The 26,482-nt window shown below is 46.5% G+C and overlaps 1 protein-coding gene across 1 annotated transcript; it reads left to right on the forward strand.

The window, feature by feature from the left end:
- The first annotated feature begins 188 nt into the window (after positions 1-188).
- Positions 189-26,274, forward strand: LOC144889122 (dynein beta chain, ciliary-like). The gene is made up of 7 exons (XM_078769028.1): positions 189-708; positions 5,298-5,482; positions 9,332-9,490; positions 13,360-13,490; positions 15,231-15,442; positions 20,213-20,434; positions 26,013-26,274. The coding sequence occupies exons 1-7, from the start codon at positions 310-312 to the stop codon at positions 26,181-26,183; spliced, it is 1,479 nt and encodes a 492-aa protein (XP_078625154.1). The 5' UTR covers positions 189-309; the 3' UTR covers positions 26,184-26,274.
- Positions 26,275-26,482: the final 208 nt, after the last annotated feature.

Genomic DNA, 26,482 nt, shown 5'->3' on the forward strand with positions numbered 1-26,482 from the left:
CAACAAGTTGCAATTTACTTCTTATAAAATTATTGAGTTAATTCGCAAATATTAAACTTTTTGTCTATTTAAACATTATACCTCCTTTTAAAGGAAATTGTGTTTAACCTTAAAGATTGCGAAGTCTGTTTCAGGACGGACGTTGGCTTAATTCAAGCTCGACATCCACGTCCAGGCTAAAATGTCGACAGGTTACCAAGGTAATCGTTGCTATAGAGAAAGATTCTGGGACGAAAGAGTGATTAATCCGTATGAGAACGAGGGACCTCGTCAGTTTGACAGACAGACCCCGGGGATATAGAGAGAAAGATGGATATCCCACGAGACATTGAAGAAGAAAACAAGAGCGAGTCCGAGGAGATGCTGGATGAGCAACTCTTATCTTTCTTGCGAAAAAGGACACTCCACTCTCTGGGGCTGAACCCGGACACGTGGCAACGCTGCGTGGAAGCTCCGAATAACAGGGAGATCTTTAAGGAGTTTGCGTCAAAAGAAGGCGAAAGAGAATCCATTCTCGTTTTCAAACTTGGCCCGGGTGGACATCTCATTCCTTCTCTAGGTTTCTCAAACACCTCGTTTAGGGGCAAGACCGTGGTGTTTTCAAAAAGGTCTCCTGGGGCCTTAGCCGCAGACGTCTCGAAGAACTCGCTTATCTGCGGGGACATCTCCTCTTCACCCTTGGAGCAATTCACCATCCTCGTAGATGAGGTAGAAACTTGTATTTTTATGTTTCAGTAGAAATGTTAATGATCCGTTTCTTGGGTAATGATATTATTATTATTATTATTATTATTATTATTATTATTATTATTATTTTGGATGCAGCACAAGACTGTTGGCTGATATCATTGGCTGTAATGCTGATGCAAAGCCCTCTGTAGGTTAGAGCAGGAATTTGGAATTTGTTCATGATGCTGGTGATAGCTCGCCTACTCTTCGTGAAGGATACTGTGTGATCTTTAATGTCCGCCACCGTTGGATGCCTAGTTTAACCTCTATCTGAGGGACAGTACTGTGTAATTATGCATCTACGAGTAAAAAGCCCGTCAAAAATGATGGGTTGTAACAGTTTATTTGATGGTACAGCCTCGTGAGCATGTCAAAGTCTGAAACCTCGGCCAAGTGTCAGCTGTGCTTATAACTTCTTTATTTATTCGACATCGTATGGACATAAATGAACACTAGTTTTACTCTACGCGTGTTGCACATCACGTGCAGCAAATTTTCCCTCCCTGCGCCATGTATTTATTGTTATTTAAAAAAAACGCTTAACTACACCGCCCTTGAGGCTCGATTTGCAAGCCACCATCTACAGTTCCAATTTGAAGAGATGTAATTAATCTTCTTTTGGATCTTTTGCATCCTTAGGGTCTTTTGCGTCCTTGGGGTCTTTTGTGTCGTCAGTGTCTTTTTGGTCTTTTGAATTGTTTGCATCTTTTGGGTCTTTAAGGGTCTTTGGGTTTTTTGAGTGTTTGGTGTATTTTGGGTCTTTTCGGGCTTTGGGGTCTTTTGGATATTTTGGGGCTTCTGGGTCTTTTGGGTCTTGGGGTCTTTTCAGTCTTCGGAACTTTTTGTCTTTAAAGATCTTGGGGTCTTTTCATTATTTTGGGTGTTAGTATCTTTAAGGATCTTTGTGGTATTTTTAATCTTTCAGGTCTTTTAGGGTCTCCAGGTCTTTTGGGTCCTTAAGGGTCTTTGGGGTATATTGGATCTTTGGGGTCTTTTGGGTTTTTGTGGTCTTTTGGGTGTTTTTGGTCCATTGGGTCTTCGGGCTATTTTAGGTCTTTTGGGTCTTTGCGGTCTTTAACGGTCTTAGGGGTATTTTGTGTCTTTGGTGTCTTTGGGATATTTCGGGTCTTCACGGTCTTTAATCGTCTTCTGTGTCTTTTCAGTCTTTTGGGGTCTTTTAGGTCTTCGGGGTCTTTTTGGTCGTTTTTTGTATTCGGGGTCTTTAAGAGTCTTTGTGGAATTTTGGGTCTTGTGGTCTTTTCGATATTTGGGGTATTTTGGGTATTTGGGATCCTTTCGGTCTTCTTGGTTTTTGGGGTCGTTAAAGGTATTTGGGGTATTTTGGATCTTAAAGGGTCTTCTGGGTATTTGGGTCATCGGGGTCATCTGGGTCTTCAGGGGCTTTTGGGTGTTTTGGTCTTCTGGGTCCTTGGGGCATTTTGGGTCCTTGGAATCTTTTAGGTCTTTCATCCGGTGGACACACCACCCTGTTCAAAGATTGCCCAATAAACTCCCCCCTCCTCCCCCGCCCCCCACTCAAATCCCTCTTAAAGCACTACTCAAAGCCTTTAAAACCTACCTTTATGAAGGGGACAGACACACACAAATACACACACACATTGTGTTTTATATGGTAGATGCTTGAACTTACAATTTCACTTTTTCATAGTCCACCTCAAATTATTTAATAAGACAAGATAAGCTACATTTTCTTTTTTCTCACATTTTCCGCAAAACAAAAGCATTTGCACATCAGCTGGAAACCTTTTTCTGAAAAAGAGATTAAAACGACGGTAATGAGAAGTTACATTTCACTATAGTGGGGCGGCTTAGCCCAAATATTCAAAAGAATTGTGCATTTTGTGATACAAGCACCAAATTTGGCACAAATGTACATTAATATGTTGCGAACATTTTCAGATATTGGGCCACTTGAAATTCCGTAATTTTTTTTTTCAAATTTCGTAATTTCAAATTTTTCGGGTGACACCGTCACAATTTCGGTCTTCGAGGCCGGCCGATAGGCAAAGTGTGACCGGAAGGGACGAGGTTCTCCTGACCACGTGGCCCTCGATCTGGGAAGCGAGAGGCGTTCCATTAGTGGACGCGCCCCTCACGCCCGACTTTTGGGCGGCCCCGGCAGGCCGTTTGTTTTGACGTTCCATGACAGGCCCCGCACCCCCACCTCCGGGCCGACCGGAAGCTTGTGCTGAGTACATCATACCTGAACAACTCAGTGAGGCAGAACACAGCAGTGCACACCAGGGTGACCCCTTCAGTGCATAAACCAATTAACCTGTCCACTGCAGGACATATAGAAATGGTTATTTTCTGCATATAATATAAGTTCAGTTCTATATAACAATTTCTGTTATCACCACTACCACTACAACTACCACTACTACAAGCTTTGTCTGGAATTTTGTGGACTAACAGACAAACAGACATACAGACAAGCTGGGATCAAAACATTACCTCCTTCCACCATTGAGTGTAGAGGTAAACATCATGGAAATTATATCATGCCCTAGATTTAATTCATGCTTACCCGTGTATTTGCTTCACTGGTTCACAAGGTCTTTTGCATACATGTAATTCAGACTCTCGTCTTCATTGCTGACCACACAATGTTCGCAACATATTAATGTACATTTGTGCCAAATTTGGTGCTTGTATCACAAAATGCACAATTCTTTTGAATATTTGGGCTAAGCCGCCCCACTATATCGGCCGGCCTCGAAGACCGAAATTGCGACGGTGTCACCCGAAAAATTTGAAATTACGAAATTTGAAAAAATTTGAAAAAAAAAAATTACGGAATTTCAAGTGGCCCAATATCTGAAAATGTTCGCAACATATTAATGTACATTTGTGCCAAATTTGGTGCTTGTATCACAAAATGCACAACAGGTTTGCTATGCTGCTACACTACTATGAATTGTAGTGTATTCTCTTTTTAAACTTGAGTTAATATTTTTTTCAGCGTCATTTATAAAGAAAAATTGTGCAAAACCATTTTATACAAATACAAAAACGAGGCTTGTTGGGAGCTTGTTTTTTTTTTTGTCTACAAAGTTGAGGCTCGTGGAGGCGCTGGAACATAGAACGGATGAGGACGTAGCAGAGGAAAAAGAAAGAGAACGGGGGAAACTCACTCACAGCAGGGTTGAGGGGCAAAAGAGAGAGAGACTTGGAGAAATAAACAAATTGGGGAAGATTGAGGGGGTAACGGAGGACAAACGGTGTGGACAAGATGGATACAGAAGCAAACTCTCAGGAAGAAAAAACTGGAAACTTGGAAAGAGGTGTGCTTTGGGAAGGTTAATGGGGGTTGAAAAGATCATGGTCTTCGATGGGGTGTGGAAGTTTGTTCAACAGGCAGGAAAAAAGAGGAATGAATGAGTGGAGGTGAGCAGTAATCCTGGATTTTATTTTGGGAGTTTCACTAGACAGGGGTTGCCGGTGGACCACATGTGCCTGCAGATACCCAGGAGGGGGGGGGGGGGGGGGTCGACCAAACATAGAAAGAGCAGAGATGGTGCAATATCAGAAAGGAGGCACAAGAAGACAAATTGACCAAGATCCATTTTGGAACTTCAACATGAACAAGTGAGAATGAATTACAGTTGGGACAGGGGCAGTTACACAAAAATGATTCATACTTTATGATACCAAATCCAATGAACCAGAAGCCAGCAGAGTTTGCATTTACCTCCTGTTCCCTCAGTAATCAAACTCAGACAAGACCACTCAAGACCAGATATGGTAATGTGGAGTTACCTTGCTGGTACCATTAATTAAGAAGCTTTTATTTAGAAAAACACTAAACCGTAAACCAGTGTATAATGGTCCAACTAGAAAGTTGCTTTGCTCGTGCCCGCACGGGATTCTAAACGGTGTAGGGATGGGGTAATTATATCTTAACATTATCTATTTATATGTTGTGTAATTTCAAGTCACCGACACATTTTCTATTCATTGCATCCGCGGAGGTGGGCGGAGGTTATGTTTTCACACCTGTCTGTCTGTCTGTCTGTCTATTTCTGAACAGGATATCTCAAAAGGTTGTGGACGGATTCGGACGAAATTTGGTGGAGAGGTTGGGTGTCTGACAAGGACGAAGAGATTAGATTTTGGTGAAGATTCGAATCCGGATCCGGATCAGAGAATTTTTAAGTGATTCTTCACCATTGAGTGATAGGCCCAAAAACGATATATAGCATGATATTTCTAAATGTTGTGGCTAACTTGTGACAAAACTCAGTGGATGAGTTGGTTAAGTGACCAGAACAAGCCGATTCGATTTTGGTTCAGGTCCGAATCCAGATCCGGCCTATCAGCGGGATACAAAACATAAACTGTTCAGCCTGGTGGAGGTATGCGCTCTACCAAGTGACCTTCTAATTTGTTTTTTTCCCATACCCTCTTCCCTCCCCCTCACCCCTACTTTCATTTCACAACAGGAATACAGTATATTGTCTCAAAATGTATGTTTAGCCTGAATATTTCTGTGGATCTGTGATTCAGCCATGATCGTCCTTTCATTTGTTTTTTTTCTTTTTCTCTAGGTCCTAGTACCCATTTTCAAAAACACCGTGAACGAATCAAGCTGGCCCCTCACTTTGGCAAAAGACCTCCTGAAGCACGTTTCTGCACTGAGGGAAAGTGTTCTTATGCTTACAGGTTTGGTTCAGGGGCACACTTTGCTCCCTGTGCCATTACTGCCTAATGATCTTGAGACTTATCTGCATGGGTAAGAAAGGACTTTATGTCTCCATATATCTTGTCATCTTTCCAGTCTTTTTCTTTCATAATTAGTTAGGTTCACTATGTTTTTTCGTTCTAAATTTTTGGAGATTAGCAAAACTATACATATTTGGAATATTCAGAGCATGAGGAATCCAAAAATTAATGTTGGCATTTGCGGAGACACCTTTGCGAAAATGACACTCAGGACAGTGATGAAGATCTGTAAAAGCATATTCCTGAACGGTATAGACCTCGTAGATCCTGTGTATAGGACTTGTAGTTCAATCTGATACTAACAAGGCTGCTTTCTTGCATTATAAACCCATACCTATAACTTCAAAGGACTTGCAATATCATGTATTATGTAATACAGTTATATCACAAATATAAAGACAATGGTTTTCAATTACCTTTGTTTGTCGCTTTTCTATAATCCTGAGCACTATTTTGAGGCCTTTATTGGATTCCTTGACCCAAAAATCATAGGATTAGCATATTTAATTAAGTCTCTAGGTCTTTATTGACTAGAAGCCGAGATAGCGCAAAATATGTTTTTTATGGCGGCCATTTTGAAAATCCAAAATGGCGGCCATGCAGGTGTCTGTGCAAATGCCAACATTGATTTTCGGATTCTCCATGCTCTGCTGATTCCAAAAATGTATAGTTTTTCTGATCTCCAAAAATTTTGAACGAAATTAGATTTGTTAACATAGTGAACCTGACTAAATGTTATGTTTATGCAGTCTCTATTCTCTGAACTTTTATTTACTTTTTCCTTTCTCTCTTTCTTTTACTAAATGTGTGCTGTTATGGCTCCGGGAGGGAGGCAGTAAGTGTTTTGTCTTGGTGTCGCTGTCGCACCTTTTCAAGAATTTCTTTTACATTTTTTAATTTATTATTTATTTAATATTAATATTAATTATTAATTATATGGGAGGTATTTTGTGTAATTTGATTTTTTTTTCATATTTTTATTTATTTTTTCTATTTTTTATTTTTCAATTTCTTCAATTTTGAAATATTTATTTATTTTCCAATTTTCAAATATTTAGTTTTCTTTTCTTTTTTTATTTTTCCCAATTTGTAGTTTTTTTAAAAATATTTTTTCAGTTTTCAAATACTGTACTTTGATTTTTCCATTATTTATTTCTTTAACTACCCGTATTTCATTTTTGCGTTATTTAACTTTTTAATTATTATAGTTCACTGACGGAGGCATTACGAGTTTTTAGTCGTAGTGTCCCGGTTTTTGAAAAAGAAAAACCGTTTATTTTCATTATAATGCAGAATTACAAGTGCTACCAATTGGCTAATAGTAAGAGCTGGCTAAACCAGAACATCAGCAAGCTCCGATCACAGCCCTTCACTTTGAAAATATTTTAAAATGTTTTTTTTTAATGAACCGCAAAAGTGTTAAAACCACAAGCCAATGTAGGCACACGAGGTGTCGAAACAAACTCCAGAAAGAGGGTAAAACAGTCAATTGCCAAATCGATACAATGTAAATCCGTATACTTATTGTGTGGAAGACATCATCCTCAAGTACAGTGGTGTTGCAGCTGCAGGGATTCATCAACAGTGGCTGCAAAAACTTTTCCATCTGTGACAAAAAGTAGATATTATGCAAGACAATGCGTGATGGCAAACTTAACTTTTTATGTTAAACAATCTCCACTTGACCAAAAAAACGAAGTGCATTTTAAATAATCCATGTACTTGGGGGAAATACATCAATAATGAAAACTTCAACAGTAAGTAGTAATTCTGTGTACACCGATAAATATACAATGTAATAGTGTATGGTTGAGATTTATTACTGGAAAAAAAGGAGTGTATAATTTAAAAATCCTAGTATTACACAAATTGGGGTTTTATTTTTTAGAAGGACAATTGCTAGCATTTTGACAACTTAGTGGCCTTCATCAATAAATAGGAAAGCCTCAAGTTCCAAGTGAGGAGAGATGTGAATCAATCATACATAAATTTAGTAGTTCATAGATGAGGGTGAATTTCTAGCAGAGTGGTCAGATACTTGAACAAGTTACGAGCAGCTGGTCAGCTACTTGGAATGTAACATTCAAGGCCGACAAATCACACGGTTTCACACTGTCTCTCCACAAGGATTGGCAATTACCCTATCCTTATCTGAACATCCACTGGATGAGGTGCACCCCCCTGAAACTACCATAACCTTTCATGGGAAGATCATGTCACCAAATGAGCATCAACATCTAGTCACCATCTCCATAGAGCTAAGGCTCTCCAGTGCCTATTTTGGCCTGTTGCTCCTGCTTCCAACATGGCTCCTCTTGAGGCAGTCAAAAACAGACTTCCTCACCATTGGAATTTCAAGACTGGAGGCAGTTTCCCAAAGACTTTCACTCAGACCAGCTTTAAGTTGGTGGGTTCTCTACATTACACAAGCTTACATCTGGCCTTCCTGCTCCTGCCCTCTCCGACCTCGACCCTCCCCAAGCCACCCCAGGTCACACACATTCCTCAAGATAACCTCATCTGCTCACCAATCAAAAATCCAGACAGGTTACCCACTTGCATTTATTCAGCCAATTATTCTCCCAATAGTGGAATAGTCTCTTGTGTCCATTAACTCATCCTCCTCATTTCATTCTTTTCACACTCTCACTATGTCTCTGCAGAAGCCTGGTATTGGCCTAGCGGTTAGGGTGCTGGCTTGGGATCCTCGGATCCTGAGTTTGAATCCCGGACGATCGCTGAATTAACGCCAGGGGGGTTGACTCAGCCTGTCATCCTTCCAAGGTCGGAAAATTGAGTACCAGCTTGCTGGGATGAATGATCCCGGTGTGTTCCCCGATTTAGAATAGGTACACCGTATCCCTGTGCATCGTAAGAGGCGACTAAGGGTTGGCGTCAGGAAGGGCATCCGGCCATAAAAACATTGCCTCAAAACAGGGAACCATGATTGTCCTGGGGCCCGCAAGGCTAACCCCCGCTCTAGCGGGGGAAAATGGCCTTAAAACGATAATTCATTCATTCATTCACTATGTCTCTCCAGAGAGACTGTCAGGGAAGCCCTTCCATCTACTTTCTCAACAACCCTCTCGAAGTTCTGTCACTCAAGCTTTGGGTCTCACTATCTGCCATGATCTTTCCTTGAAAAACCACATTGGGTTTTACCCCCCAAAATAAGTATTTGCTCTCTTCTCCGAAACTACACACGCAATGTTGATTAGACTTGGCCACAAGCTTCATATCTGATGCATAATGATGATGTATTGACCGCATCAAAATCTGCGCTCACTAAAGCGGAACTACGGGGGTGTTTTTGCCCCCCCCCCTCCCCACCCCCAAATGTGCTCACTTTGAAACTGCACACACGTTTTGATGAAACTTGCCCACAACCTTCATCACCCATGATGTACCAAAGTCTGTTCAGGGCATTAAAAATATCAAGGTCTAAGGTGGTCTGTGTGGGGTTCGAGTGACTGTTGCTCCTGATCCAGGTGAGCTTCAGGACCCGCGGTCCTATCTTTCCTCCTTTTGTAGGTTGTAAACTTTCTGCCCTTTGTCGTTTAGCACCTCCATGAGCCAAGAACCTTGTATTAAAAAAAAAGAAGAAAACAGTGAGAAATAGGTAATGATAGAGGTAGAAGTAGAGGCAGAAACCGAGGAACTACAAAGTCTTCTGATACAAATGCGTGCCTGCATCCGCCACTAATGCTGGGGCAGGGATGCAGCATGTGCTTGATAAGTTTAATTACATTTTTGTTGTTTTTTAAGTTTATAAATAGAACCAGGTACTGTGAAAAAGATTGACAAAGATGTAGAGATACAATTAAGTGCACAATCTTTCAGTAACTTTGCTTGGTTGCAGGAATGTTGAAGTGGATCAAACAGTACTTCACACTATTGAGTCAACAATCGTGAACTGGAGCCACCAGGTGCACGCCATACTCAAGAAGGACTCTTCGCCGCATTTAAAACAAGGATGCAACCGAACACCTTTTGCAGAGCTGCAGTTCTGGCAAGACAGGTGCTCGAAGATGGCGAAGGGGAATATATGCTAGCAATTGGACAGTGTGAGATTGGTTAAAGAAAAAAAACTTCTTGTTGGCGATGCTAGGGAATAGTCTGTAATCATATTTTCAGATTGTCAATTATATACACCAGCGAAGAACCTGTCCTTACAGATGAGTCAATTCCCCCTGAATTACAGATGGGTTTGTTCTCCCAGAATTGGCGTATTTTAGTTTGACTTGTAATACCCACTCACACCAGGAGTGGCGCTATACATCGACACGATATACAAATGCATGCTGAAAAGTAATGCCTCCTATTATTTTTCTCTGAAACAGGTAAAGATATTCAAATGAAACAAAGAGAGATATGAACATCAATCTTTATTCTACTGTGGTACATATTTATTTCTCATCATTTATTTTCGTCACAGCAGTCATGACATCATCATCAGAATTAAAATGTTCTCCACAAATATGTACCTTAGGTTTGGGGAAGAGATGAAAATCCGACAGAGCCAAATTGGGGCTGGTATCCCTTTGTGGCGGTACTCGGTTGACCGTCATGAGGCGCATCGTGCACATCTTCGGAAGGGATCACCTCGGTACTCGAAACTGGCTGCATACAGTTATTTTTCAACAGAAGCACGTAGACAGATGACAAGGCAATGACTTGGGAGTTTAAGAAGGGGGTGGAATAACAGGTTTAGGCCAAATGGCCTAGATTTTAGGTTTAGGCCTAAATTCTCAACATGCAACCGATCATTTTCAAACAGATACAAAACACTTACACTAAACTAGTACTAATCTCATAATTTTTTTTTTTTTTTTTGTATACAAGATCGAGGCTCGTGAAAGAGCTAACATTAGTCACACAAAAAGTCAAACCGACACACAAAACACAAAGAACAAGGGGAGCGGCAGACAAGATGGGGAGAGAGGGGGAAGGACACGAACACAACATTTGAGAGCAGGGCCAACGGGAGAAATGTGGGAGGGGGAGGGTTTTGGGGGAGGTGGGAGAGGTATAAAACATACGAACACTGCAAGGACTTCCAGGAAAGAAGTTGGAATTTCAAAAAAAAAAAAAAAAGAAGTATCTGGGGTGAATTAGCGGGGGTAGAAAAGATCAAGGTTTTGGATTTTTTTTTTTTTTTTTGTATACTGAATCGAGGCTCGTGAAAGAGCTAACATTTACTTCACAAACAAATCAACCAGACAAACAAAATATATAAAAAGAGGGAGCGGAAGACAAGATGGGGAGAGAAGGGGAAGCACACAAACACAACATTTGAGAGCAGGGAGATGTGTGGGAGGAAGAGGGCTTGGGGGGAGGAGGCGTGGAAGGGGGGGGGGGGCGGTGGGAGAAGTATAAAACAACAAGGACACCAAGGACTTCCAGGACAGAAGTTGGTATTTCAAAAAAGTGGAATTGGGGTGAAATTAGCGGGGGTAGAAAAGATCAAGGTTTTGGATGGGGGAAGATAAGACATGGTGGTGAACAGCTGTTTTAAAGACCTAGAGGGTGGAGTGGGATTGAAGAGTGAGGGAGTTTATTCCAGAGGCGGGAGAAAAGAGCAATGAAGGAGTGAAGGTGAGCAGAGAGTCTTGATTTTGGCAGTTGAACCATAAGAGGGTTGCAGGCAGATCTTGTGCGACCTGTAGGAATATTTGCGGGACAGAGCCCAGAGAGAGCTGGGGGGGGGGGGGGGGCAAGGCCAGAGAGGAGTCGGTAGAAGACGGAAAGACCACCAACCTACCTGCGGTGAGTGAGTGAGAGGCCCTTGGAGTTAGCTTCATCACGGGAGATTCCAATGATTCTGAATGCTTTGGTTTCAACAGCATGAAGATGAGCTAGGTGTGAGGCAGGAGCACCAGCCCAGAGGAGAGAGCAGTATTCCATTGAGCTGCGGATGAAAGCCTTGTATGTGGTGAGGAGCTCAGGTGTGCCAAGAAAGGACTTAGCACGACGGAGGATGCCCAGTCGGCGACTGGCTTTGGAGGCCAGATTTGAAATGTGGTTTTCCCAGGAAAGATCATGGCAGATAGTGAGACCCAAAAGCTTCAGTGACAGAACTTCTTGGAGAGGATTATTCAGAAAGTGGATGGGAGGGTTGTCCAGTCGGTCTTTTCGGAGAGACATCGTAAGAGTGTGAGATTCCTCAGGATTGAAAGACATGTTCCACTTGTTTGCCCATTCTGTGGTTTTGTCCAGGTCTGCAGAAAGTGAGGAGGCTGCAGACTGCCGATCTGAGGGATGAAGAATGGAGCGACAGAGAGTAGAGTCATCAGCAAAGAGATAGAGAGGATTTTAACTGGTCTATATTACACCCGTTAACCCCTATTCTCGTCCCTGCAATATTATATATCAGTATGTACTTCAATGATGCCCTAGCAGCTCCTCTCCTGGGGGGAATATACTGCTGCTGATGACTGCTGGGGAACCAGAAACCCATCCATGGAATGATTACTTTCTCCAAGTGTTAGACTGGTGATTTATCAATAAAAGCCTTCGAATGCAGCGGTACGCTGACTGATGCTGTGGTTTACAGATTAGCAGCTGACACTGCTTCATACAATAGGTTGTTCTGTGTCTTTGAGAGACTGACCCTGAGATGCCATCTGCAATATATATACACCATATACAGTGCATTGAGAAAGTATTCAGACGGAAGACGGAAGCCTCTCCTCAGTGAAAGACACATGAAAGCCCGCTTGGAGTTTGCAAAAAAGCACCTAAAGGACTCTCAGACTGTGAGAAACAAGATTCTGTGGTCTGATGGAACCAAGATTGAACTGTTTGGCTTCCGTCTGGCCACTCTGCCGTAAAGCCCAGATCGGTGGAGTGTTGCAGTGATGGTTGTCCTTCTGGAAGTTTCTCCCATCTCCACACAGGATCTCTGGAGCTCAGCCAGAGTGACCATCGGGTTCTTGGTCACCTCCCTTACCAAGGCCCTTCTCCCCCGATTGCTCAGTTTAGCCGGGCGGCCAGCTCTAGGAAGAGTCCTGGTTGTTCCAAACTTCTTCCATTTAAGAATTATGGAGGCCACTGTGCTCTTGGGAACCTTCAATGCAGCAGAGATTTTTTTTTGTAGTCTTCCCCAGATCTGTGCCTCGACACAATCCTGTCTCTGAGCTCCGCAGGCAGTTCCTTCGACGTCATGGCTTGGTTTTTGCTCTGATATGCATCGTCAGCTGAGAGACCTTATATAGACAGGTGTGTGCCTTTCCAAATCATGTCCAATCAATTGAATTTACCACAGGTGGACTACAATCAAGGTGTAGAAACATCTCAAAGATGATCAAGAGAAATGGGAGGCACCTGAGCTAAATTTCAAGTGTCATAGCAAAAGGTATGAATACTTATGTCAATGTGATATTTCAGTTTTTTCTTTTTAATAAATTTGCAAAACTTTCTAAAATCCTGTTTTCTCTTTGTCATTATGGGGTATGGAGTGCAGATTGATGAGGGAAAAAATGAATTTAAACGATTTCAGCATAAGGCTGCAACATAACAAAATGTGAAAAAAGTGAAGGGGTCTGAATACTTTCTGAATGCACTGTATAGTATATATATACGAGATATAGATACTATACAGTAATGTATTTAGTATTTTGGTGTATTGAATTCACTGCCGGAGTGTTATTCGAGGAACTAGGATTCAATGATCAGAGGCATATGGAACTAATTTCGTTGTTGATAAAAAAAAAACATGCCGAACCATTGTTTATTAGTGAAGCAATATTTTTTTGACTTCCCATTAAACTCAAACCACCAAAATATTTGAATATCCTCTGTACAAGTTCACAAAATTGTTGTTGCAGTTGTCATCTTGCTCTGCTCAGTACATTTCTTTTGTCTCACGAACATATTCTTCCCAGACAGATGTGAAGATTTTGAGGGTGTCTGCAGCCAGCTGAGTGCACCATGTGTGCAGCACATGCAAGAGCTTTTAGAGAAAACTGGCAGCTCATACCTGATGGCATTCAAGGCAATGGGTGAAGATGTTTCTGCAGGTGGGTCGGAAGAATGAAGGCTTTTTATGCAGAAAAAAGATTGTGTGGAAAGGAATCCAACAGTGGGAACGTAATTTTTTTTTTTTTTGACAAATGTTGAAAAATGATTTCAATATCGGTAAAAACTTGGGTTCGTTTATGCATGATACTATATTGTACATAGTTTTGTAAGCTTTAAACAAAGTCCCCACATTTAAGCTAATATTGAGAAATAAAAAAATAGGACCACTGGACCTGGAGCTTATCTGGGTCCTGGCCTAATGTTGTAACTCAAATTTGGTAGCATTCTCACTCGTGGGTCTGGATAAGAAGATTTTTTGTAGGAATTTACGTGATTTTCCCAGAAATTAAATCCGCCATTTGGACACACTTCTGGTCACGTGATCAGCATGGCCTCCACAATTTAACATCCCTACCCTGTCCTAATGTTGTAACCCAAACTTGGTGGCATTCTGACTGGTGGGTCTGGGAGAAGAGGATTTTTTTGAAAGAATTTACACGATTTTCCCAAAAATTAAGTCTGCCATTTTGACACATTTCCGGTCACATGATTGGCATGACCTACGCAATTTAACATCCCTACCCTGTCCTAATGTTGTAGCCCAAACTTGGTGGCATTCTGACTGGTTGGGTCTGGGAGAAGAGGGTTTTTTTGAAAGAATTTACACGATTTTCCCAAAAATTAAGTCTGCCATTTTGACACATTTCCGGTCACATGATTGGCATGACCTACGCAATTTAACATCCCTACCCTGTCCTAATGTTGTAGCCCAAACTTGGTGGCATTCTGACTGGTGGGTCTGGAGAAAAAGATTTTTGAAGGCAAATTTACTAAATCTGCCATTTTGAAACACTTCCGGTCACGTGACCGGAACGAGCTTTGCAAGCCCCGTTACCATTCAGGAGCAGAACCTTGCTGCCAAATTTCAGCCAGATCGGCCCAGCGATTTGGCCAGAAAAGTCGAAATAGGTGACGGACGGACTGACCGTGCACCATGACTACCCCTCATCTGGAAATTCAAATTCCAGATAAGCTAAAAATCCAATCACCATCCCAGGTGGCTGAATAATGGACACTCATTCCATTGGTGGACCAGAAAGAAGAAGGGAATTTCGAACTGATAAAAAAATAGAAATTATTCGTGGAAGGATAAAATAGTAAGCGAATGAGATATAAGAATCCCTGCTCACCTCCTCTCTTTCATTCCTCTTTTTCCCCGTTTTTCCGTTCCTCTTGGCATGATTGTGCGTTGTTGGTGATGTTATCAAGAATAATGGGTCTCTCTGTGTATCGTGTGCAGCACAATGCTGCGGAGTGGCACCACTGGCTGGGGGGTGTGGCAGCACCGCTGATGCAGTGGCCCCTGCTGGTTCTGGCAGGAATTTGTAATTTCATCAGGGTGCCTGAAAAATGGTGCCGACTGTTTGCGAAGGGCACCGTGGGATCTTTAATGTCCACCAACCAATGCCGGCAGACAGGACATCCGTTTAACGTCCGTCCGAGGGACGGATGGACGTTAAACGTCATTGACGTTAAACGGACGGATGGACGTTAAACGTCATTGACGTTAAACGGACGGATGGACGTTAAACGAAATAAAGTTTCACATTGATGAAACACCGGGATCAAACCCAGGCTAGACAGCGAAGAGGCGAATGTGCATACCACCAGGCCATGATGATGATATGTTAGTATGTATACAAATCATTTTCTAAAATGGTGGTTCTGTTTCACTACAGCCCTGATTGAAGCAAGAGACATTCACCTCCATTTGAAGCCTCTCCGGAGATGGCTGGAGTTGATGGAGAGAACGGAATTTGAATCACTTCATCAGCTGATTTCTGGATTGATTCGTATTGTTCGCTTGGTCTGGGAGCACTCTACGCTCCACAAAATGCCAGCACGGTTTATCGTTCTCCTGCACGAGATTTGTAACCTTTTCATCCAGCAGGTCTGAGTGGGAAACATCAAAGTGAAATGTAATAAAACAAATTATGGGTTGCTTAAATATATATATTTTGATGGAAGTTTATAGAAGCCTGCATTGTAGCAGAAATATATATACTGTGGCGGACACGAAAGCCCACTGGCGTGGTGACATCATTCCGCGCACCAAGTGGGCGGCGGCCACGCCCGAGGGGTAGGCGTGGCCTGAGGATATACACTGGGCGCGCAGCCCGGAGCGCGCTAGTGTTACAGTGAGCTCCTGAAATAAAGACGCTTATAAGTTACCGCTTGTCCGCTTCCTCCTTGCTCGCAAGCAGCGTGCGTAACGCCGCGCTTTACTGGTGACCCTCGACGTTGGATCTGCCGGAGCGATCCTTCCACACACGACGCCATTGCCATGGCCGACAACGCAATGTTGATTAAACTTCCCGAATTTTGGGAGGCCCAGGCCGAAGTCTGGTTCGTCCAAGCTGAAGCCCAATTTCAGCTTCGGCGCCTCACCGGCGACGACACGCGCTACTGCCACGTCGTCGCCTCCCTCGGGCCCGGCACGGCCGCTCGAGTGGTGTCCGTCCTTCGCCACCCACCGGACGGCCACAAGTACGAGGCACTCAAGCGGCTACTCCTAGCCACGTTCGGCCTCACGGACGACGCACGGGCCGACCGCCTCCTGGATCTCCCCGAGCTCGGCGACACGCGCCGGTCGGTCCGAATGGACCATATGCTGTCACTGTTGGGCGAAGAAGCCCCAGGTTCTCTATTCCGGGCGCTTTTCCGTCGCCAACTACCAGCGCAGGTTCGCCTCGCGTTGGCCGGGACCGTGCTAACGGATCCCCGAGCATTGGCCGCCATGGCGGACAGGTACTTCGCGGCTTCGGACACGCGGGCGAGAGTCGGTGGGGCCGTCAAGGACCTCGAGGCTGATGCTGCTGATGATGCTGATCCACAGCATCAGCTTACACAGCATACGCAGCATGCTGATATGCCCCTCGTGACCGCCGCCACGCCCCGCCCATCGCCGCGGCGAAAACCGCCAACTCCACCGGCCTGGCGGAGCCAGCCACACTCCTCCAGCTCCACCACCAGGTGCTGGTTCCACGCCAAGTTCGGCCACGAGGCTCGGCAATGTCATCCGCCATGCTCCTTCAACAGGTCGGGAAACGCCCGGGCCGGCGCTCAATAGGGGCGATGAGCGCCGGCCGTTCGAGCAGCCTGCTGTTCATAACGGACACCTTATCCGGGCGCCGTTACCTGTGCGACACGGGAGCGCAGGTGAGTGTCGTTCCCGCCGGTACGTCAGACAAGCACGCCGCGGGCGGGGGCCCCGCGCTGCTTGCCGCGAACGGGACGCCCATCCGTACGTACGGAAAACGCTGCCCCTCTCTGCGGTTCGGAGGGCAGGTTTTCCGATGGACGTTCGTCACCGCCGACGTGCCCATGGCACTGCTTGGCGCGGACTTCCTGTGCGCTAATGGGCTCCTGGTTGACGTAAAGCGCAGACGTCTTGTCCAGGCCGAGACGTTCAGCTCGCTCGCCTGTGCGCTGCCCAGCTCGTCGAGCAGCTCAACGAGCGGCTCGCCGAGCGGCTTGCCAAGCGGCTTGCCGAACGGTTCGGTTCCGGCCACGTTGATCTCTACGCTTCCGGCGGCGGACGCATTCACCCGCCTCCTCGCCGGCTTCCCGGCCCTCACGCGGCCCCCCTTCTTGGTGGGGGCCATCAAGCACGGGGTGGCCCATCACATTCCCACCGTCGGGCCACCGGTCTATGCCCGGGCACGCCGCCTCGAGCCGACGAAGCTGGCGGTGGCAAAAGCGGGGTTCGCTACCCTGGAGCGACTCGGCATCGTTCGGTGCTTGGAGAGTGCTTGGGCGTCGCCGCTGCACATCGTGCGGGGACTATCGCCGTCTCAATGACGCCACCACTCCCGACCGCTACCCGTCCCCCACATTCAGGACTTTTCCGCCCGTTTGGTGGGCATGTCCTTCTTCTCAAAGGTGGACCTCAAACGCGGCTACCATCAGGTCCCCGTCAGGCCGGAGGACGTCCCGAAGATGGCGGTCATCACGCCATTCGGACTCTTCGAGTTCCTGCGGATGCCCTTCGGTCTGATGAATGCGGCTCAGGCGTTCCAGCGACTGATGGACAGCATCCTGCGCGACTTGGATTTTGTCTACGTCTACCTGGACGATATCCTCGTCGCCAGCGCGTCCCGTGAAGAGCACCTACGCCACCTCCGCACGCTCTTCCAATGCCTGGGCCAGCATGGCCTGATTGTGAACCCCGCAAAGTGCGGGTTCGGCGTCGCCATAATCGAATTTCTGGGGCACCGTGTCACCAGGCACGGAGCCGTCCCCCTGCCGGCCAAGGTGGAGGCGGTGAAGGGGTTTCCGCGCCCCCGCACAATCAGAGGGCTGCAGGAGTTCCTGGGCATGGTGAACTTTTACCATCGGTTCCTGCCCCGTATCGCCCAGCTCCTGCGCCCCCTGCACGAAGCTCTCCGAGGTAAGCCGGGCAAAGGCGACGTTACCTGGACCGAGCAGATGGACACGGCGTTCACGGGCGCGAAGCTCGCCTTGGCTAACGCCACCATGCTCGCGCAACCGGCGCCCGATGCACCGATCGCCCTCACCACCGACGCCTACGCGGTGGGCGCGGTGCACAAGCAATGGGTGCGTGGAGCTTGGCAACCGCTGGCGTTCTTTAGCCGGCAGCTTCGCCCGCCCGAATCCGTTACAGTACCTTCGACCGTGAGTTGCTCGGGCTTCACTTGGCGGTCAGGCACTTCCGCCATCTGCTCGAGGGCCGTGTGTTCACGGCCTTCGTCGACCACAAGCCGCTGATCTTCGCGATGGGCAAGGTCACCGGGCCGTGTTCGGCCCGGCAGCAGCGTCACCTCTCGGCCGTGTCCGAGTACACGACGGACATCCGGCACGTCGCGGGGAAGGACAACCCGGTGGCGGATTTGCCTTTCCCGGGCCGTCGCCCACGCAGTCCACCTCGGCATCGACTATGCCCGGATGGCAGCGGACCAGGCCGCTGACCCCGACGTCCAGGCCTTGTGGACCGCCATCACGGGCCTCCGCGCAACTGAGGTGCCGTTCGACGGCGTGGGCGCGGCCCTCTTGTGCGACGTCTCCCTCGGGCGGCCTCGCCCCATCATGCCGCGGGCTGGCAGCGCCAGGTGTTTGACGCCATCCACGGCCTGTCCCACCCGGGCGCGAGGGCCTCCCAAAGGTTGATCGCCGACAAGTTCGTCTGGCATGGCCTCCGGAAGGCCGTCCACGGCTGGGCCAGGACGTGCCTCGCGTGCCAGCGCGCCAAGGTGCACCGGCACACCCAGGCCCCGTTGGCCCCGTTCACGGTGCCGGAACGCCGGTGTGACCACGTCCACGTGGACCTGGTGGGACCTCTGCCCCCCTCGCGGGGTTTCACCCACGTCCTCACCCTGGTGGACCGCACCACCCGGTGGCCGGAGGCCGTGCCCTTGGCGTCGACGACGGCGGCGGACGTCGCGCAGGCTTTCATCGCCACCTGGGTCGCCCGGTTCGGCGCCCCCTCAGACATCTCGTCCGACCGCGGCCCCCAGTTCACCTCGGAGCTGGGGGGCGGTCGCGCAGGGGCTCGGGGTCCGGCTGCACCGAACCACGGCCTACTACCCCCAGGCTAACGGCCTGTGTGAGCGATTTCACCGCTCATTGAAGGCCGCGCTCCGGGCCACCCTCCGCGACGGCGGCTAGGTCGACAGGCTCCCCTGGGTCCTGCTGGGCCTCCGGACGGCACCCAAGGAGGACCTGCGCGCATCCGCGGCGGAGTTGGTCTTCGGGCAACCGCTGCGGGTGCCGGGCGAGTTCCTCCCCGACTCCACGGCACCATGGTCCGCGGCACAGCAGCGCTCCGCTCTGCAAGAGACCGCCCAGAGGTTCACCCCGGTGCCAACGGCATGCCACGGGCACCCACCGACGCACGTCGCCCCGGAGCTTCGCACGGCGGAGTACGTCTTCGTCCGCCACGATGCCCACCGGACACCACTGCGGCCCCCGTACGACGGGCCTTTCCGCGTGCTGGAGACCGGGGCAAAGCACTTCACCCTGGACATCGGAGGTACTCCTGACCGCGTTTCTGTAGACCGCCTCAAGCCGGCCCACCTCGACGTGGACCATCCAACGCCAGTGGCCCGACCCCCGCGTCGGGGCCGCCCCCCTGCGCGCGGACCCCCGGCACCGCCCAGCCCCGCCGCTATGCCGCCCCCCGGTCCTGCACCCATCCCAGGGGCAGCCAGGGGCATCCCACCTGACATCCCTGCACCCCGGACGCCGCCGATCGCCAGGGGGCTCTTCGGCCGGGTCATCCGTTTGCCCCGTAAAACTGGCCCTCCAGGTGCGCGGGAATTCTGGGGGGGGCGCGTGTGGCGGACACGAAAGCCCACTGGCGTGGTGACATCATTCCGCGCACCAAGTGGGCGGCGGCCACGCCCGAGGGGTAGGCGTGGCCTGAGGATATACACGGGGCGCGCAGCCCGGAGCGCGCAAGTGTTACAGTGAGCTCCTGAAATAAAGACGCTTATAAGTTACCGCTTGTCCGCTTCCTCCTTGCTCGCAAGCAGCGCGCGTAATGCCGCGCTTTAATACAGTATATTGACACAAACGGTACGTTTTGCACAGTAATTAATCTGTGACGTATTTGACAGCCGAAAAGATACCTGAGCTACATCAGGAGAATGACTCATGAATGAAGCCTGAATAATTGGAACCTCATCTGTTTTTGAAAATTCAGGCTCGAGAATTCCTCAACCCGGGTGAGCTGCTGAAGGGCGATGCACTGGAGGGTCTTGGGCGCATTGATGTGGTCCTCTCCACGTTGCGCTGCTTTCTTCGCTCTTACGATGAAGAATGCAAATTCCTACGCATGAAACAACAGTGCAAACCATGGGATTTCTCCTCATCTCTTGTATTTGATGGCATGCAACAGTTTCAAGACAGGGTAGAGGATGTGAAGGTGGGCTATTGTTTTCTTCCTTTTTTTGTTTCTTTTTTTTGTGTACAAGGTCGAGGCTCGTGTAAGAGCTAACATTGATTGCAAAAAAGAGAAACTGACACATAAAACATAAAACCTATGATAAAGGGAGCGGGAGAACAAGATGGAGAGCAGGGACATCGGGAGATCTGTGGGAGGGAGAGGGCTTGGGGGGGCGGGGGGGGAGGAGGCATGGTAAGAGGGGGGGAGGGTGGGAGAGGTAAAAAAAAACAAAAACACGTGGACACTGCTAGGACTTCCAGGAAAGAAGTCGGTATTTCAAAATTCAATTAATTCTGTTTTTTTTTTTTTTGATATGCAGGTATAACACGTACAGGACTGCCAGGATGGCCTGGAAGTATGCACACTTTTTCAAACCCTAGGATGTCTACCAACATCCGTTGGTGGACGTTAAAGATCCTATAGTGTCTTCGCAAAAAGTAGGCGAGCTATCACCGGCAACATGGCCAAGTTCCAAATTCCAGCCCTAACCAGCAGGGGGCACTGCATCAGCGGCACAGCTGCGCCCTCAGCCAATGATGCTTCCCCGCAGCCTTTAGTGTAGGCTGTTATGTCATTTCGTGTTTTTTTTTTGTTAAAAGCAAAATTCCACTTGATTCCTTGTCTTTGGGGTGTCACATGTTCGAAAAAATAGGTTGTTAATTTTTTTAAACGGATTAAGGGTGTCAAATCCAAGATGGCCACCAAAATATATAAATTCCATTAAAACTGGTATTCTGAACACAGTATGAGGTCCAAATTAATGATAATACCCATAATTTCAATACCAAGGAGTTCAAAAACAATTAATTTCAATATGGCAGTCAAATTCAAAATGGTGGGAAAATCCAAGATGGCCGCCACTTCTTAAATAACCACAGTACAAAAACTTAATGTTCTTGATAACACAAATTGTGAATGATGAAATAGGTCCATTTTGGTGGTAATGCCCACATAAGTAATCCTAGGCCGTTGGGGAAACATGTTACTGATTCGTTGAAATCGGTGGATGCCAGCCATAGTGAGAAATAGTGAGAAAATCCAATATGGCTACCACTGTTTTACACAAAGGTCCACATTGCTATAACAATGATAGCGTAATGTAATTTCCTGTTTGACCATATTTAAATATTCCTGTCTCACAATCATCCGTTTTACCTTACAAGTCCTCGTGTTCATCTCCCACAATGTTCTGAGCTGATTGTTCATTGTTGCTACAGCCGTAGTTCAAACAGCTACAGACCTCTGTGCATGGGAGTTTATTGCTGCGGCAACTACAGGAGTTTCCTTTGCATCCTGATTTGCAGCCACATTTTACCAGCTTAGTCACGGCCTCTGGTGCTGGAGGGTTCAAACACATCACCGGGAGAAATCTATTTTCCTCTGACTTCCATCCGCAGTCAGTGGGAGAAGGAAGGGACGGTTGACTTTCGCATGCCTGCATCCATATCATTGCAATATAATGTGCTCGCAGAATGAATGTGTGGTGTCAATGATCCAGAGGTTGGAGGCAGACTCTCTCCCTCAGCCTGTCGATTTGAGTACAAGAACCATCATAGTGCATTTACTTTGGTGTGTGTTTTGGATCTGTACAACAAGCAAACGAACCTTTCCAGTTGGTCAATTGCGTTTGGAGAGGGTGTAGCAGCAGATTTGCCAAGTGAAGCAAGTGAATCCAGTATCATATCATCGCAGGACATGAACACCTTCATACACCAGTCCTTTGTCCTGCCGGCGAACCTGCCACACATATCTGATCCTGTGAAAGAATGAAACCCGAGAATAGCTGAGGCGCGGTTAACTCCTAACTTTTCAAAGATAGGTTTGACTGCAATTTTCCGATTCAGTTTTCCTTTTCCGGTAAGGAAATATGTCTCAGCAGGTAGCTGTGGATACATGTGGATCATCAGCAAGAAGACATCGGTATCTGGAGAGTCTATTACAAGTTCTACATCGCCGTTAACTGTTAGGGCATGGATCAAGAGTAACGTATCCGCTTCTTCATGACCGTGTTTTACCAATTCATCAGGCACACTTACATTGCCTTTTGTCTCAGTGCCGAAGGTTACCATGAACTTCTTCAATTTGTTGGCAGAGCTGTTGCTGTGATCCAGAGTCTTTGCAGCTAAATACTCTACAAGTTCTGCCTTGGTTTTGACACTTGAAAGGAAGTCCTTCAAGGAAATATTCTGGATCAGTGTACTATCTTGGATGTGATAGTAGGTCGAGTTTCCCTTTGTTCTCTTTTTTCTCATTTGCTCTTTCAGAGAACTTTCGACGTATCTGTCAAATACCAGTCTTACTTCGTCGTAGTTAGCTGCAATCCTGATAAGCTTTTCAAGAAATGACATGGCAAAATCACTGCATGTTTTCATTTTGTCTGTCTTGGAGATGGAGTTAACGAAGGCCATGCCATCTATGACTACAACTTTAAATTTCTCAGACATGTCGGACATGTCAGTTGAAGCTTCTTGCTCAGGCTGCGCTTCTTGTACTTCAGGCGCCTCGGCTTGGGGTGGTACTTCAGTTTGGGAGTTTTCACTCAATACTTGGTCGCCAGAAACACTCGGTATGGCATTAGCTGGATCGCTTGTGGCTTCTGTTGGGCTAGGTTGCTCCTTGGTAACTAGTGCTTCAAGATGATGAAGGACCTTAGCCTTGTCATATGCTTGGAGAAGTGACCCATCCGAAGCAAAAAGGGCACGTGGAACAATTCCAAATGCATACTTCCCAATACAGTCCTTTAGATCAAGGTCTGGACGGCTTCTTGATGCTACTATAAACCTCTGTAGGAGTCCTCGTTCTTCTTTGACTTTAATGAGTTTGTCACCTGCTTTCACTTTCTTCACTGTGTTGGCATTTTTGAAAGTGCCTATGTTCTTTCTCTTCATTGGATCCCACACTGAAAGTTTTCCTTCTGTAAGGCGTTCTTTGACAAATGTCTGGAACAACTGTTGTCCGATGGCATCGCGGTCTACTATGTCCTTTGTTACCTTTTCATCAATTACTTTCTTGGTAAGAAGGTTACACAGGTCACTCTCATCGGTTACGAATGGGTCTCCATGAACAACAAATACCTCTGTCAATCTAGTGGAATTTCTCATTACTCGGGTGGACTTTCCCCCTGTGATCTCGTGGTGTTGGTCTCTGGTATCAGCACCTTCCATGCCATATTCTCTTTGAAACTCCTCTACTAGATTAGACAAGTCAGGTGCAATCAGGAAGAAACGGTCTAGAGCTCTCTCAATTTGGGTTATTCCAGTAATGCCTCCAATGACCTTGAGTTTGCGGTTCTCCTGCTCAATTCCGTGATCTGGACCTATTGAAGTGAATGCAGCAATCCCTTCGTCACACAGAAATTTCCTTTCAGGAGTTCTGCCCAGACATCTGGAAAAACTTGTTCTGTTTGCTGCATTGTTGACAGGTACAAAGGGAGCAAACGTGCGTAGTTCAGGTGGTCGTGAGCAAAGAAGTACTTGATAAGAGCTTCAGTGCTTTCCATATGCAGCAGCAGGTCCCGTTGTCTGGTAGCTCTAATATACTGAAGGATAGTTTCAAACTGCCTCAAGTAGTTACGGATGTAGTGTTGAATTGGTGCTGGATTGCTTTCAAACTGTCCCAACTTTGTGAGGATATCTCTAGATTCGAACATGGTCATGGTTTCTCTGACGGCATCTCTGAGGTTTTGACGGTTGCCTGTGTTCATGCTGATATCTTTCTGATATGCTTTTTCCAAATCAATGGACGCTTCACTTAGGAACATTTTCTCTTCTGGTGCTTTTGTTAGGAACCTGTCAAAGTAGAGATGGTATAGAGCAAGCAATGTTACAGTATGTGCTTCTAGGGACCTGTAGAGATGTTTTCCATTTAGGATTTGCGTTACGGTTGTTGGAGAATATAGTCCAGCTTCGACCCAAGCCTGGTCAATGCCGCTTCCTTCCACGTATTTGCCTAATGCCGCCAATGCCCAGAAGACTACGTGCAACTCACCAGGCCGAAACAGGAACTGCTTCTTCATTTCATCTCTTTCTACCCATAGTTTCATTGCCATATCATAGAGTTGGAGATCAAGTGTCATCACTGTTATTTTGTCTTTTCCAAGAACCTGAGTTGTCATATTATGTGCTCTCATCAGACCAGTATAAAGGGTTCCGTAGTCTGTAGGTGGTGATCGTATCAGTGGTGGAACTAAAGAGACATTGGTTCGGCTCGCTGAAGAAGACAGCAGGGAGTTAAAAGCACCCCATGTTCCTTGAGACTTTGATTTTGCTTGTGTTGCTTGTGTTTTGTGTGTTGCCATATTGAAATTAATTGTTTTTGAACTCCTTGGTATTGAAATTATGGGTACTAGGGCATGCCCGTACTATATCTATATCTAAAATTATATCCCCCCCCCTCTATTTACATGAAATGGTTTGGTCCAAAGCGAACGGCTTGCGAGTACGGTGACAATCCCCCCCCTCTATTTACATGAAATGGTTTGGTCCAAAGCGAACGGCTTGCGGAGTTTGGTAAAGAAATCGCCATAGCGTGCACAAACGCGCAGGAAAGCGAAAGAATCGCAAATTAGTTTTAATTAGTTTTAAAACATAGTTTAACGCCAACATAGTTTGCCAACGTGAAATAAATGAATACGCTCTCAAATGTGCCGTCCGAGGCAGAGTCTGTTCGGCACGTTCGGCACATGTGATAGCTCGCTGCTCTCTGATTGGTTGAATCGTTTTTTGGACATAGCTCGGTAACTACTTGTCCGATTAATATGAAACCTTGAAAAGGCACATCCTCGGGTCCCCAGCAATATACCTGGCAAGTTTAAAGTATATCGGACCCGTGGTTGTCGAGAAACAGCGGTCACAGACATACATACATACATACATACATACATACATACACACAGAGATTACTGGAATTATAGATAGATTATCATTAATTTGGACCTCATACTGTGTTCAGAATACCAGTTTTAATAGAATTTATATATTTTGGCGGCCATCTTGGATTTGACACCCTTAATCCGTTTTAAAAAATTAACAACCTATTTTTTCGAACATGTGACACCCCAAAGACAAGGAGTCAAGTGGAATTTTGCTTTTAACAAAAAAAAAACACGACAGCCATTTTTAAGACATAGCAGCCTACACTACTTGTGCTTCACACGAACGAAGAAGAATATAAGAAGTGCGAGTGTACATGTAAAGGTGTACGCGCCATCCTGTTTGGTCATTGTGGTACCCATCATAAATCACACTTTTTGTTCTAGCGGAGGGTAGAAATGCATGTTTTCATGTTGGGATGGAGATGTGATGCTGGTTGCATGGAGACAGTTATGTTTTGCTGTGTCTGTACATTCTTGTACACATTCTTGTAGTAGAGTAGAAATGTATTATTCCCGCGTGTGCAAGCGTGCGCTTCATCCATTCCCTTTTGCAGAATTTGAGGAGGTAGGAGCTTTCAGCACGAGTTATGCTCGGTGGTTCTCCACCTCATTAATTGTGAAAACAATATTTTTTGGGGGGGATTCATATATATATATATTGTGTGGGACTGCCTTATGAAACAGAACATTTTACTCACGGCGCTTGACATGGAGAAACTGGAGAAAGTGGAGCCTGGTGGACCTCGAGGAAAATCCTGGAGTTTGCAAATGTCAGATGTCCTGCAGAATTTCCACGCAACTTTCAACATCCTGGCGGATATTACTGACTGCCTGGATGTGCATAATGTGGTATGAAACACTTTCGTGGTATGTTTAATGTACGGTATCCCAGTATCCCAGTATGTTTACGGTATCCCAGTATCCACCTCCCCTCACATCCGGAATCTTGGCGTCATCTCTGACCAAACCCTTTCCTTCGACAAATACACTAAACAGATCACAAAGTCAGCCTTCTTTCATTCCTTTGTATCCATCCACAAGCCTAGACTTTCTGCTCACCTTCATATCGGGAGGCGGAGAAGCAGAAGAAGAATCCAAATGTTTAATACTGCTTCCTTCGGATATGAACCCATAACCTCTGGGAGGCTAGTCCA

The sequence above is a fragment of the Myxine glutinosa genome, unplaced genomic scaffold, assembly GCF_964187855.1.
Source record: "Myxine glutinosa unplaced genomic scaffold, kmMyxGlut1.1 SCAFFOLD_943, whole genome shotgun sequence".
Taxonomy (NCBI): domain Eukaryota; kingdom Metazoa; phylum Chordata; class Myxini; order Myxiniformes; family Myxinidae; genus Myxine; species Myxine glutinosa.

Excerpts from the sequence above, each read along its gene's own strand:
- LOC144889122 (XM_078769028.1), top strand. The coding sequence starts at position 310 with ATGGATATCCCACGAGACATTGAAGAAGAAAACAAGAGCGAGTCCGAG. Across the intron at positions 709-5,297 it reads TCACCATCCTCGTAGATGAG|GTCCTAGTACCCATTTTCAA; the intron begins GTAGAAACTTGT and ends CTTTTTCTCTAG. Across the intron at positions 13,491-15,230 it reads GGGTGAAGATGTTTCTGCAG|CCCTGATTGAAGCAAGAGAC; the intron begins GTGGGTCGGAAG and ends GTTTCACTACAG.